Raw genomic sequence first — 15730 nt, 5'->3', positions numbered from 1 at the left:
CAGATTGGGTCATACTAAAAGCAGGGGCCATTGTCAGCTACTCAAGGTCACATAAAAAATGAATGAGTTATTTGTGGATGCTGCAGACTTCACCAAAAATATATCTTCCTTTAAAGCTTGGGAGTAATTGTTAAAGTGTAACATAAAATGTCTGTGTCTGTATACATGCCTGAGTGGTTTTATGACCTATCAAATACGTGTGTGTCGTGCTTGACACAGAGTATCTGCCTAGAAGGAGAACACGGTTTCAATTGATGTTTGAATCTTTTTTATTATTCAATATATCAAAGCAAATTAATTCACAGCAAAATTGTGCTGAGGGCAGGCAGTGGCATCCAATTGAACAAATGAGCTCAAAGGGGAAAATTGGAGTTCTAAGACAGAGTTCAGAGGGGTGGCACAACTTCTTAGTTTTTTATGTCTTTTCTCATTGTTTTTTTTCTTGGTGGTGTGGAGCTTCATTTTTCATTGTCCCAAGTTTTCAGACAGTAAAGGACTCATAGCATGAGCATGGTTGTTAAGTCGAACAACAACAGCAGTACTTATGGAACCAGCAAAACGTATTCTGGACGCAAGACCAGAGACTGCAAGCAAATGGAAGAGCAGTGAATAATATCAGAGCAGGAATGTGTAGTTGGTCTTTAAGCATGATTGGTTTTTCTCAGAGACAAAAATATTGGTCTTGTTACAGTAGTTTGAGGAACAGTGGCATTGTCCTCTTGTCAGAGGACCTGAACCATGGAGGACCCTGGTGGAGTTGACTGACTCTTCATGTCAGGTGACGTGGTTTCAGTGTTTCTTCTTACTGGACTTCTCGATCATGGTCTCCACCACCATGGAAGTCTCTTCGTAACCTTTAACCTTGCGATCATTGGAGATCTTCTCCACAGACTCCACCACCTCCAGCTTCTCGTAGCTCATGGCTTCTGGGGTGTAGCTGCTGGTGCTGGTGCTGGTGCTGGTGCTGGTGCTGGAACTGGAGCTGGAGCTGGTGCTGGCACCGCGCGGCGCAGGTTTAGGAGTGGGCCCGCTTGGCCCGTTGTCATCCCGGCTTTTCTTGGGATGAGTGGCAGCTGGGGTGGGTTCTTTGGGTTCGGAGGGTGAAGGGGCTGGGCTCGGATCTTTAGAAAAAGGTTGAGGCTCTCCGTTCTTGTGCTTACCTTTACCTCCATTGTCCTTACCTTTGCCACCCTTGTTATCATCCTTTCCTTCTTCTTCTCCATTAGGAGGTGGGGTGGGACTGACAGACCTGGGTTCTATTATGGGCTGAGGAGTTGGAGGTAGAGGAGAGGGTATGACGGGTTCATAAGGCTCGTAGGGTGGCGTCATTCCGTCTCTGATAGTGACGAAGATGTGGCCGGCTGATGGTGTGGAGGTGCAGAAGCATGGATCCAGGTAGCTGCCGTCGCCAGTGACGAGGACATAACGACCCTTGGTGTAAAAGTCAGCGATCGGCTCAGGCTTCTTGTACTTCCTCATTCTGTCTCTGACGATGTTGCAAAGAGTGTCAAAAGCTTTGCTGATCTGAGCTCCGTCGGGGACATCCTGTGGAGACACTCCAGTGAGAACAGGTCTCTGCTCTGTTCTCTTCACCCTCTCCTCACCCACTTCCACAGATGGAGTCCTCCTTGTGTCTTCATCTGGAGCCTCTTCAGCAGCGCCCCCATTTTTCTCCTCCAGGCCGCTGTCCATCACATCTTTCGGGGTCAGCTCTTTCTTCTTAAGGACCTTCTTGGCCAGGATCTTCTGCCGGGGCTTGATGCTGGTGATATCTTGGATAGCCTGGGTGATATCTGAACACAAAAAGGTCACAAGTCAACTAGCTGGAACTGGTGAACAAGAAAAGACCAGAACTGGATATGCACCAACACACTCAAATGTCCTGGGTTGCTAAAGACAATAAAGACATTGCTTTGTCAGCTTTGTCTCTAACAATGGCAGCTGATTGTATGTGCATTCAAACATGACTCTCAATGTAAACCAGCTGTGATGTGCTCACGGTGCCCTTACCTCTCCCCCTGCTCGATGCAGTGGGTGTGTGAGTGTAGCGGTAATTAGTGGTGAACAGGGTAATGGGAGTGCCAATTATCGCTGAATTCAACCTGCAGGAAAGAGAGCAGTGAAATGTCAGCCATACAACCTACATGCACTCAACAGCTCTGCTATGCATGGAAATCAGTTATTCACATTTTTCAAAAAAAGGAAACAACAGGTAACTTTAAATGACATAAATATATCTGATCTCACATGTAAAAAAAACAAAAAAAACAAAAACCACTCAGCCTCTTGCTGTACAAGTGCAGTAACAGAAACATCTGTTGTCACCCAGTGCCATCTGCTGGCTGATTCAGCACTCTACAATAACCTAGTTAAGACAGCATATGACCTGTGGGGGTTTTTACAATAACACTCAGTTACCTATGGTGTTATTTTAAGGCAGATTATGATATTCTTTGGAGTGAACTCTTTTAATAGTTACCATTTTTTTAATTTAGCTTTTCAGAGGTACAAGATGATACGAGATGTAAGTGTGAAGAAGGTCATGATGAAACAGCAGACCTTTATGTAGGGAACTATACTATACTAACGAGAAACTATAACTGAATTAAATGAATTTGGACTCATGGCTTGAGATTTCATAAAGTTCTAGCTATAGCTCTGCATCTTCTTGGGGGAATTTTACAAGACATTAAATCTTGAAAGGTTCAGTGTGTAGGATTTAGGAGGATATATTGGCAGAAATGTATTATAATATAACAAGTGTGTTTTTTTAAGTTTATAATAGCCTGGAAATTAGAATTGTTGTTACCCAAGAATGAGCCATTTATATCTACACAGGGAGCGGTCCTCGTCCATGGAGTCCGCCATGTTTTACTGTCTTGTTTCTACAGTGGCCCAGAACGAACACAAACACTGGCTCTCGATAAGACCATTCAGATTTTTATATTTTTGTATTTTTGTGTAGCGCGATGTAGTTAGTTAGTTGTAGTTAGTTGTAGGGGGCGGCAGTAGCTCAGTCCATAGGGACCTGGGTTGGGAACCGGAGGGTTGCCTGTTTGAGTCCCCATCTGGACCAAAATATAGAGCGTGGACTGGTGGCTGGAGAGGTGCCAGTTCACCTCTTGGGCACTGCCGAGGTGCCCTTGAGCAAGGCACCGAACCCCCCAGCCGCTCGGGGTGCCTCACCAAGGGCAGCCCCCCCCCACTCTGACACCTCTCCACCTTCTGCATGTATAGGTCCTGTTTGTGCATGTGTGTGTCTTTCGGACCTGTGTGTAATTGACAAGCAAGAGTGAAAACAAACCCTTTTGTGAGCCTGCAAGGTGTGGACACCCAGTGGAAATGAAATGAAATGCTGACTGTGAAAATGTTAGTGTGATCACTCTGCTGATGGAAGGTTGAGATAGACCTAAGTTGTTTCTGCTGCGCTGTTGCATTTTTCCAGTTTCCCAAATATCTTAGTATTGTGATCATTTTATTTTTGCCATTATAGCATTAGAAGGGAAATGTTTGCATATCCCTAATGAGATTAACCACACATACTTTTCCTGCACAATCTAATCAGTAGCATTTCATTTACTCACTGTCATCCAGCGTTTGGAGAATATTTCTCAGACCTCTTTATGTTTCCACCATTTTCTCCTCTGATTAAGAAACTCTTAAGCCTCTTAAAAGTCCTCCTCCATGCTCCAAACAGTTTTCACCGTAGGACTTCTTTTAAGGTCTTTTAAGATGCTCCATAAATAACCTTTATCTTTACAAGGACCTAGTCCTAACTTAAAGGGGAAATTCTAAAAAAGACATTACAATTCTATACATTTTTTTAGAGCAAGTCACTGAGAGCAACTCTTAACACTAGGAAGCTTTGTGAGTACAGCCCCAGCCCTTTTGTTTTCAAGAGGAAGAGAACTCTGCGGATCTAATTCGGCTCCAGGTAAAAACCTCCTGAACAATGAACACTAATGGAATTCTAACCAGGAGAGGCTTCATCTGGTTGCAATCTGCAATCCTCACCACTAGATGCCACTAAATCCCACACACTGCTCCTTTAAACAAATGTTGAGCAGCTGTTGATCCAAATTCAGGTCAATGTCATGACTAAATCTATTCTATCTGTTTCATATGTATTGCTTTACATATATATTGGATTTACTGGGAGTCAGAGTGACTGTTTCTCAGCGATTATTTCAACCTTCAATGAAGGGCTTCATTCCACCATGGGCCATTTTTGTCAAAGTTAACCTGACTGAAGGGAACAGTTAACCTCTTCTGTCAGGCCTGGCATGGTGTGTAAGTGTGTCTCCTCTGTACAAGGTGAAGGCCGTTTACCTGTTATCCTCGTTCTCGATGATCCTCTTGTACCTCTCCAGCTCGTTCTCGAGGGACGTCTGGTACATGGCAAGGTGGCGACATTCACTGGTGAACTTCTCGAGGGACCTCTCAGCCTCCTCGATCTCCTTCCGCAGAGACTCGATTTTCTCGTTGTACATCTGGATCTCGTCGTCGTAGTTCTCCTGTGTGCTTTTGATGGACTGCTCCAACATTGAAGTCTGAAAGAAGAGATTAATTAAGATATTATGATAAAATAAAGTAAACTTACAGAGCCCCCTGAGGAGATTTAACAGCGCAATGCATGTGTCATGTCATGTATTTCTGATAAGAGGACAAAAACACAATACAACACATACAAAACACTGCTTTTAGACAAAACAATAATTTATTGATGTTAAACAATGTGATTAATAACTTAAAACAGTTAAAACGGAGCCCAAATAGATAAGAGATACATGATGCATAATATAAGCAGCATGAAGAGCATCATTTTTGCAGACTGCAGAATTATGTCTTTAGTCAAAACCTGTGGGAACAAAGCAGCCAAGTGAGAAAACTCTTTGGCATCTTATTCCATTGAACTGAAACAGTCCTTTGTTTCTCATGTCCTATGAGGAGACACTGCCCTCGCTAAAGCTGTTAACTATGCTTCTGTCACAAGGTGGTCATGGCTGACATCTAGTGGTGCTTCTGCAGCATCAACATCATTGAGGCTGCAGGGTGAAGGCCTGTTGAATGCCTCGCTTAGTGAGTAGTTATTGTTCTCTAACTTATAAAATAAAGTGAAATAAGACAAGCAGAAAGTAAAATGAAAATGTCCCTTAAAAAATATTCTAAAATTAGATATAACTGATTGTTGATTGATGTGTTGACTCAAATATAAGAAAACAAATTTTTTTTTTCTTAATGTGTTTGACTTTTCTGTCAATAAATGTAGTTTTATATCTAGATTACAGTAAGATTGGGAACAAAGCACACGCCTCAATCTCATCCATTTCCGCACTAAGAGTATTTAAACACTCCTTATCCGTTTCCCTCCCCCCCACCTTTGTTCCTTCTGTGTCACTACATCCCATCATCCCCTCATCCCACGACCTTCATCCCTTCGACCCACATCCCTCAATAAACTAATTGCAGTCTATAACTTTATTGGCGTGGTCTTTGTGAGTGAAACCTCTACTAGTTATCTTCTGAACAGGTTTTGGATAATAAGACACATTTCAGCCTATTAATTTTCTTCGAAATTTTAGTCGATTAAAATTGTTTAAATTAGTTGATTGAAAAAAAAAAAGGCAATTTTCAAAGTCATTGTTTAACTAATTTTAAAACAAAAATGCAAAAAAAAAGCAACAGGTTAGGTTACAGCAACTCAAATGTGATTAATTTAATTTAATTAATTTTTAATTTTTTTTTATTTATTTTTTTAAAATGTATTTTATTTATCTATTTTTGTCTAGTTAATTGTGATTATAATCTGCACAATAGTTAATAATGAAAATCAGTGTAAGTAAACCAGATCTTGGACTGGTCTTACTGGTGCCTGTCTTTCATTTAATGCAAATACACTTGGTTCCTTTGAGGAATCCGCTTCATTTTAAATCTGTCAATACTGGCTCAGTGCATGTAATTAACCTGAAACCTCCTGTTGTCATGGTGAACGTGTGACCCACCTCAGCGTGTAGGCGTTGTTTCTGGGCCTGTAGCTGACAGAGGGCACTCTTGTATTCCTCCAGCTGACTCTGCAGCCCCGGCACTTTCCTCTGGGCCAGCAGCTTCTCCTGTTCCTTCACACGGTGAGCACAAATCAATGAGAAAATGCAGAGACATGCACAGTGTGCCTTTACAGCAGGAACGTCACACCACACATGCAGACTCACACACAGCCGGTCTCTCCCTGAAGCCTCACTGTAGTTAAAGCTTTAGTGATTGATTTTTTAATTTAAGGGCACTATAACAATTAGGTTGCTGACAGCAGTGATGTGTTCTGTTCATCTACTCTTTAAAATGAGTGTTTGGAGTGCAATGTCCACTCCCTAGAAACTGCATTAATAATGATAAAAGTGACATAAGTGGCTGTTGTTGGAGCTTTACTCGTCCACCTGGTAGATGTATGATAAGCTGTCACGATTCTCAACATTTCCTATCATTTTAACTTTATATATTATTATACATCATTTTAACTACCATTTATAATATTCAAACATTTATTAGCAGCAGAGTGTTCTCTTATGAAGCCACATTATTAGGTTTTGGACCAATTTAAAAATCAAAATCCAATAATGACTTCCTGTTGTCATTTCCATGTTTGAGATGCATCATTACGGCTAATTTAATTCTAAGTTGTTCTCTCCAAATCTCAAAACACATAAGCCTGCCACATTGTGAGATAAATAATTAAATTTAATGTGAAATTTGTGAAATTGGATGTCAAATATGCTTCATGAACTCGAGGATCATTAATGTCATTAGTTACACCTGTAAGAGGTGAGGCATGTGTGAGAATGTGCGCTCAGAGGAGAGGAAGTAAAATTACGATGACATTTTGATTAATTACCTAAATTTAAAGCCAATATGCAAAGAAAGGGAAATTAAATCATGTCAGCTCTGGACTTCTGGATGCAAAGTTTCCTTGATGGAGATTTATCTTCAATAATGGGCCAAATAGATTATTGCTGTGAACATACAAAAATGTATGTTACACAGCCAACTTTAACCTACCTAATAAGTAAAATCATTTTTTGGAGCAGTAGATATGGTTCAGTTTTCTTTCAAGTGAAGTTTACAGAACATTTATAAATATACTGAGAGCAGGTGACACTTGGATTGTGCACAGATGGCGTTAACTCCACCCTTCAGGCCTGTGACTCTCTTTTTCCCTCCAACATGCCAGGGACAACAAAGAGAGGACTGATGTGAACAGATTGTTTTGTGTTATTGTTCTAAGATTCCTAAGATAAGGATGCATTAATGACATAAGTTAAATGATACCTAATTTACTAATATTATTTTCATTATTAACATTGTTTAATGTTATGCAGAGCAGACAATTTTTAAAAAATATTCCTTGTTACAGAGAAAAGTCATCCAACAACCACCATAAAACTGTCTCAGACAGCCCTATCTGCAATAAAATGTTGAAATGGCTCCCTGGATCCGTGTTTGAATGTGCACACCATCATCAGATGTTCTGTGAGCCAGCTGCAGCATGACTATACAGTTTTTTGAGGTGGATTTTATTTCAGTAATTATCTGTTGCATCAGATCCTAGGGAATTAATAGCAAAGAGGGTGAACATATGTACGCACCACTTTCCACTTTCTTTTATTTTTTAGAATTTTTTAAAACAAGTTTTTCCAATTCACTTTCCAATTTTTACTAATTTGTGCATGTCCATTACATACAATCCAAATAAAAATAACTTAAATTGCAGGTTGTAATGTGACAAAATAGGAAAAACGCCAAGGGGTTGAAACCTTTTTGCAAGGCACTGGAACTAGTGAGCCAGAAATGATAGTTACAGAGACTGGCAAAACTGAATTGCATGTAAAATAATTGTTGTCTATATAGTCCATAGGGACTTGGGTTGGCAACCGAACGATCTGCAGCTGAAGTCCGCCAAATATGGAGTATGGACTTGTAGCTGGACAGGCACCAGTTCACCTACTGGGCACTGCCAAGTTGCCCTTGAGCAAGGTACCGAACCCCTAACTGCTCAGGGCGCCTGTCCAAGGCAGCTCCCTCACTCTGACATCTCTCCATTTAATGCATGTATAGGTCCTGTTTGTGCATGTGTGTGTATTTCAGGCCTGTGTGCATTTGACAATAGAGTAAAAAAAAAATGCCCTCAGGGATTAATAAAGTATATCTTCTTATATTTTTAGAACATGTATGAACATAAACTGGCTTGGTTGTTAGAAGTGTTTTAATGATGACATTGGAGAACACAGCATGACTCTGCCCCAGCTGTTTTAATGTGTTGCTATCCGGTGATCTAAAAAGGCCTCACAATAGGATTTATGTGATTTCAATAGTCATCGTTATTTTTCTCCTGTCAGGTGACCCATTTGTTAAGAGTCCCTTAGCAGCTGGACTAACAGCTCCATACAATGATCTCCCTCCTTGTTTACCTTTGTCCTATTTTCATTGGATTTCAGCAGCCAAGACCTGTGGCTCTCCTTTTCTCTGCCCTCTGAGATTTAACTCAACCAATTAAACAATCTCTGCATCCAGAGCAGCCCTGCCTTTGAGAAACACTTATGAGACTCCAACTGCTACAAACGCCACTCAACAGTACCCTGAACAATTCACATTCACAGCTGGTTTTTTTTGTCTGTTTTTTTTTTTTTTTTTTTTCCAGCACGTGCTTCATTATGTGTCCTGTCACCCTCAAACTGCTGGCCTGTGCATGTGTCCCGTGGACTGTTCCAGTGTCTTTTCTGAACATGCACGCCCACACGTATACACAGTAAAACAGACAAATGCAGGCACAGGCGACCAATTGGACTGAGAAGCCGGTAACCTCATCAACCCCAGACACGTAGCCAGGGCTGACACACATGCAAACACCATCCTCTCCCCCGCAGGGACTGCAGCGCGCACACACACACACACACACATACACACACACACACACACAGTGACAACATTAATGACCTCACCTCAGAGATGCCCACTGACGTATTGGGAACAAGGGGAAGTGTCTGGTTGATTTGCTGTAAAATGTTTACATAGGTCTGGATCTCTGCAAGGTTCTATAGAGGAAGAAGGTAAACACAAAATATACAACTCAGCAAAAGGAAAAACATTCCTGAGCTTTTATTTTATCTTCTCTGCACACACACCTCTTGCTTATTTACTTTGCACTTGGGTAAGAGAATGACAGTATCCAATAAAGGGCCGTCATTTAGCCGATATGTTTTTATAAACGATGCGAGCATTTCTTCACAGCAAAGGAAGTTTCTTTTAAAATCCATTTGCAAAAGCGTAATCTCAGACTCCCTAATAAAGAAGAGATACGTATATTTCCCCCCTCCAGAGGGTTACTTCAAAGCTCAGGACCACAAGCCCAGTATTCATGTGAGGCGACTCCCTATTCTTTCTCACATAATATAGTAACAGCAGTGCCTTTTGATATGCTATCTCAATATTGCAGAGTCACGGATTAATTCGTCATCAAAAGCAGTAGTGGGTGCAAAAAAAAAAAGGGGAGAAATTGGTCAGGCAAGAGTCTGCGGAAAGTACGCCTGATGCATTATGTAGCAGTGTAGTTTTCTTTTGTCTCAGCATTTTTGTGGCTGCTGGGTTACATCTTCGAGCCGTTCCTACTGCACACATTTTCTTTCCTTTAGGCTTTCCTGTCATATGTCAGTAGTGAAGAGCACTGTTACTTTTTATCTGTAATTCTGTCCTCGCTCACATCACAGAAGGTAAATTGTTGCTAAAGCCTGAGGTACATCATAACACATCCTTTGGCACCCATGCAAGGTTTTTCGCCTTGTCGTTTGAGGAGTGGTAGCCCGAGGTGAGGAGTGTTCAAAAGCAGCAGAAAGAAAAAACACACTGTGCTCTGAAGTACATTTTGAATTACAGCCACTCGTGGTGTGGATTAAATTTATCGACTGACTTTGAGTTATCCAATAAATCCATACAACATACACCACTCTGACATCGAAGATACTGTCAGAAAGACCGGTTTGGGCACAATTTCAAAATGCAATATGTCAGAGATATTAACTGCTGTGAACAATGAGAGGGATTATTAAAGCCATTTGTCAGTAAGTGGCTTTTGAGGGCTCATGTTCTGAGAGCCATCGATAAGTACTGCTTTAATGTGAGCGTCAATGCTATTGTTCACTGTCATTTCTCTGCTGTACGTCTCTTTGCTGTAGAGTGAAAATGTATTGATGTATATACACTTATAAAGCCCACAACACTTTCCCCTTTGTAACTGACAGAGCAGCTGATCTCTGTGGTATTCTGTTCCTTCTATTTATATCAATACATTAAAGGTACATATTGTATTATGTACATGGGCAATTACAGTGTTCACAGCCAAAGATAGTCTCTCTGTGCAACTCTTTCTCCCAGAAATGTAATTTATATACTAATTATTTATAACAAAAAACATGTTTCTGAGAGAACCTTAACGTCACCTGAATCAACTTTCTTATCAACATAATGAGATGAATGTACGTTCCAAAATGTTCTCACTGAAAGTATCTGCAAAACACACTGGTAACCTATTTCCTTTGTTTTTTCCCCCCACAATATTCATTCTTGTAATACGATATCTGCTCTTTTTGAGGATTTTTTTTTTTGCTTTACTAAATTTAAGTCGAATCTTAACTGAAGAGCTTTTCGGTTTGCCACTAAACAAGAAAACATGTTTCCCTTGGTGAAAATGGTGAAATAAAAACATAATTTCTAGGACGCAGGGTTTCCCTGAGGGCTTTTATGTCTAAAAACAAATGTACTGTGCGATGGAAACACATAGAGCTATGAAAAAACACAAACAATAAACAGAAGATCCTATAAAAAGCAGATAAAATACTACAAAAGACATTTAATGTCCATTTTCTGTGGTTATAAGCCTCATAGATATGTGTTGCTATGGGCCTACTGCACCTGCTGGTAGGTTCAGAAGGCTGCTATAGGTCCATTCAATGACCATTATCGGTTTGTTAGGTTCCCCTGTTGACTTACATAGCAACTTGAATCATGAGACAAGATGTTTGCTTTACTGAAATTCAAGCCATACCTCAACTAAAGTGCTTTTTGGTTTCCCTTTGTGAAACTGGTGAAATAAAAACACAATTTCTAGGATGCAGGGTTTCTCTGTGGGCTTTTATGTCTAAAAAACAAATCTATTGTGCAATGGAAAATAAACAACAAAACAATAAACAAAAAAACGACAAAAAGTGCCATGAAAGTAGAGAAAATACTACAAAAAGGCACATTACAATCCAAAACTACATATTTGATAACTTTTAAGAAACAATTTCTACCGTCTTACACAGAGACTACCATATGCTGAAACACATCGGAATGTTATCAGCCCATTTAATATCAATTTTCTGTGATTATAAGCCTCAAAGATATGGGTCAGTGTGGGCCTACTGCACCTACTGGTAGGTTCAGAAGGCTGCTATAGATCCAATTAATGTTTGTTACCAGTTTGTTAGGCTCCACTTTCACTTTTACAGGTTTAACTGTGAAAACATTTTGGTCAGGTTTCCAAAAAGATCATGGTTTGATATAAATACTGATTTCACATGGGACTCCAACCCCAGTTTCCTGGATGAAAGTACTGTTCACCATCTCTCCCGCCCATCCTGGATGCAGACTTCCTTGCACATGGTAGAAAGCCCTTTTTATGTGAAAGCCCTTTCTGGCAGATAGCTTGATTTCATGTCCTGATAATGGCCTTCTCTGCCTAAAAGCAAGTGTGGCAGGCGCCTACTTACACATCAATAACACTTATCACCACTGATAATGGCCATTAAATGGTCTGATAACAGCCAAATCAATTACAAGGAGGTTTTATCGAGGAAAAAATAAAAAAGGTAGACATATACAGTGGTTATCCTATCCAAAATCTGTATTGTATTGAGGGAGTTGTTTAAGGTGACAGAACTGAAAGTTGTGTAGCTTCCTTTGTACTGAAGCTCACTTTGATCCACTTTACCATTAGTGCCACTGACCTTTTTGTGTCTGTCTCTGGTGGAGCTGATGTCGTCCTGCAGGAACTGTGATTGTATCTGGTACTCCAGGTTTCTTAGCAGAGCACCGTCAGCCTCCTGCAGGAGCGGACAGGAGAACAAACAACAATAGGGAAAACACTATTAAGTGTACTGAGCTCATAATGAGCCAAAAGTCACCAAAGTGACAAACTGCAGTCCTGCAACATTGTTTAAAACTCTTCAGTGGCTGACCCAGTATCATACTGGCCACCTCAAACCAGTTAACAAACCAACAAAGTAAAATCACATGCACAGTTTTTTCCATGTTTAAATGGTGGAGAATTTTGATGCACAATAACTGTATGACAGACAGTACCTTGTTTAATTGCTCCAGTGTGCTCCGAAGCTGTTCTTGATAATCACATTCATTTCTATATCTGGAACATAAAACATCTCGATTATGTGTTAATAAAAAGCAGGAGACGGAACAGTGTAACTTTATAATATGAAGCTGCAGCCTTTCACGGTACAGGAATACCTACCTCGAATACACCTGTGTGTTTTATGACTATTACTGCATGTTTGTGTTTGTGTGCTCACAGCGCAACAGGACCCATGAACAAACTCATCACTTTCTCGAGGCACGACACCTCTGTGTTCGTGTCAGAGCTGCAAATCGAAGCTACACCTGGTGAAATCCAGCTCTCTTCACCTGCTGATTCGGTCAGAGTTGGTCAATATTCTTCTCAACTCAATCAATAATGGAGTGCGACTTTGCTGCCTGCTGACAGCTGATTGCACCGTGTCTGTAGATAACTGTAACTTTTGAATGGCATGCATCCATGTAGATACAATATTACTGCCCAGGTTTTAAGCAAACTGCCTCGGGGATTCCTGCCGCCACATCAGTACAACTGAAGTCAGTGGAATTTCATCTGAATTGCTTACAGCATTGGAAAAATGGTTACTGCGGATAATTCAGAGACCTCACTGTGAACAGTTTTCACTGGAACTACATTCTGCTGAACAAATAGTCCCTATTAAAGCTGTTGACAGTGCGGTATGTGGATTATCCAGGGGAACACAGACAATCTTTCTGGAATGAAATGTCGCAGTGGAATTTTTGAAATGATTTCAAATGCTGCTTGATGTGTATTACAAATGACATTCCATTTTACCCCATTTCGCTTTAGTATAGGCACGGCTATTACTGGTGGTGAGTGAGAAAATGTGCTTTTTTAATCAGTGATTTGGGTGAACTGACCCTTTAATTTACCCTTATTTTAATTAGATGTTAATTCAGTGCCTTGTTTTATGATAACTAGACATGTTACAGTATTCAGAATAAATGGATTTTTTAAGCAATCTGTATGACGACCTGATTATAAGGGAGTAAACTGATCATTTCGACTTAAAAACTGCATCCATTGTGACAGTTATTATCTCTTCATTTACAGTTTCTCTGCTGATTTCTTAAGACATTTTATTTACCATACGATATACTTTATTGTCCCTGAAGGAAACTTTGTCTTGGACTCCTGGAGCTGCACAAGTACTGCTGCCTTACAATAATAGTCTAGAAGAAATTAAAAGCATACACCGTAAAAAAAGGTTTTTGTGAACCACTATCTTCATTTATATAAGATTATCACTTTCTCTAAATTTTGACATTTCTATACATTTCTAATGACTCTATCTCTGAAGTAGATAAGACCACCACTCTCTTACTTGCTGGTGAATTCATCCAGCATGCGGCAAGCATCTCTCAGCTCCCGCTCCAGCTTGGCGTGGTCAGACGACAGCTCCCGGATTCGCTGCCTGTTGACTTCAATCTGCTCTGTGAAGGCCTCCTCTAGGCCGCTGGCTTCTTCCATCCGCTGCAGCGTCTCCAGCTGCTTGCGGAACACGGCATTGCGTTGTTCCAGGACTCGTGCCCTGTTGATGTACCGGGCAAAGCGGCTGTTGAGCTCCTGAAGGCTCTCCCATCCCTGGATGGCTGAGATGCCTGCAGAGCATTCAGAGTCCCCAGGTTCCTCATCAAAGACATCTGAGCGCTCGTACTTTTCCTTTCGCACCTCGTGCAGGTAGCTGGTCTTGTACATGGTGGTACGCTTCCCTCCCGTGGGTTGGTGGTATCCCCGGAGTGCTTGGTCCTGTTCAGCACCTTTATTGTGTGAAAACTCGGGTGCTCACCCTTGGCTGTCTCATGCTAGACTAAACGCTGCACAGCACTGGCTGCTGGCGAAATAGCCCACAAAACCTCCCTCTAGCTGTGGCCACGCATGCTACGAGCCTGGGGCCTTCCAGAGTTTATTGTGGCCTTTGTGGCAGAGATTAGAAAAGCCACGCTGTTGATGACAAAGCAGAACTACAAAAACAAACAATTGGCCGGCCCGGGAAAGCACTGGGTTGTCACACACCATTATTTTGGTTCTTAGTCAGCTGCTTTCTAGATCCCTGTTTGATATGGCAGATTGGATGGTGGCCCACCACAGGACAGAGGGGAAATTTCGTGCAGTGCAATTTGTGTGGACTGTGGAGAACTACTCCTGCCAGAAGTGGCTAAGTGGTGACACACAGTGAATGCTGAAAACAAAGTTGTTTTTTGTTTACAGGAGGGTACTAAATGTGTTTGAGTTCATGATTACAAAAGCACCACACCCTAAATTAGAGAAATGTGTTCATTGTTTTGGTGATGAGCAGGTAGCTGGTCGATCAAACAATACAGTGAATGTTTAATAGTTATTTTGTTGTTGTATAAGTTCTGTTGGTCGCCAGATAATATAAAAAAATAACACTAAAATGAGTGGGAAGCAACTTCTAATTGAACTGTGCAACTTAGGATGCAGCTCTGGTCTATTACGTAGCTTCAATCTTTATTTCCACATGTTGTTTGCTTTAATAGAAGCAATCAAAGCCCACATTCAAATGCACCCTACGTGGCAATGTTTTGCTGTGAAGATGACTCAGAAGCTGAAATATATCAGCACTCTAAACACAATAACAAGAAAGAGAGCCTCTAATTGTTGTTCTCTCAAGGTGCTTTTAGCTGACATCTCTACATTTCTTTATTTCCATTCTTTTCTCTTATGCCCACAGAAACATTAAGCGGAAATAAGACTAAGAGAAAGTGATGGAAAAATGAGGAAGAGACAGAGGAGCTTCTGCTCTGGCTCGCTCTCTGCAGGCAGCGGTACAAGGTCAGTCTAAATGTCCCTCTAGACGGATCTAGCAAGCTGTCTGTGAAACGGCTGAATGAAACACATGTCAAATGGCTTTACATCAGCATTTCAGCAGATTTCGGGCCCAGCAAAGCCCGCGGCACAGGAGCAGCAGTGATGAAAGCTGCAGTAGGAGCTACAAAACAAAAACCTTGATTGAGATAATAAAGTTAAAGTAATGCTATACTGCTAATTTCCCATTCAAACAATAGATGCATGCTTTTCTTTCACATTCAGTAACAGTACCTGACTAATTAAATGTATTCAAAGACAATGTGATGAACTCTATCTACTTCTACTTACTGTTACGCTATCAAACACAAAAATTAAATCTATTGTTTAAAGGATAAAATCCTCCTTGTACCATATCCAGCACACTCATATGTGGCACTTCACTCAAAAATAACACACGTGTTCTTCTTGAAAACACAGAAAAAAAGCCAAACTTGACATGACATACACTGGTTTTCCTTTGTTTAGTATTCAGCACTTGCCTTT

At 40.8% G+C, this 15730-nt stretch overlaps 1 protein-coding gene across 1 annotated transcript; it reads right to left on the bottom strand.

The window, feature by feature from the left end:
- Positions 1–251: 251 nt before the first annotated feature.
- On the bottom strand, positions 252–14317 carry LOC125903110 (filensin). The gene is made up of 8 exons (XM_049599813.1): positions 13740–14317; positions 12388–12448; positions 12033–12128; positions 8991–9083; positions 6003–6116; positions 4330–4550; positions 2011–2102; positions 252–1793 (listed from the first exon to the last, which is right to left on the bottom strand). Exons 1-8 carry the CDS (start codon positions 14111–14113, stop codon positions 790–792), a joined length of 2055 nt encoding a protein of 684 aa, XP_049455770.1. The 5' UTR covers positions 14114–14317; the 3' UTR covers positions 252–789.
- Between the last annotated feature and the right edge of the window lie 1413 nt (positions 14318–15730).

Source organism: Epinephelus fuscoguttatus, linkage group LG16 (genome assembly GCF_011397635.1).
Source record: "Epinephelus fuscoguttatus linkage group LG16, E.fuscoguttatus.final_Chr_v1".
Classification (NCBI taxonomy): Eukaryota; Metazoa; Chordata; class Actinopteri; order Perciformes; family Serranidae; genus Epinephelus; species Epinephelus fuscoguttatus.
The sequence above is the reverse complement of the archived record's forward strand: the minus strand, read 5'-3'. Positions and strand labels throughout refer to the sequence as shown.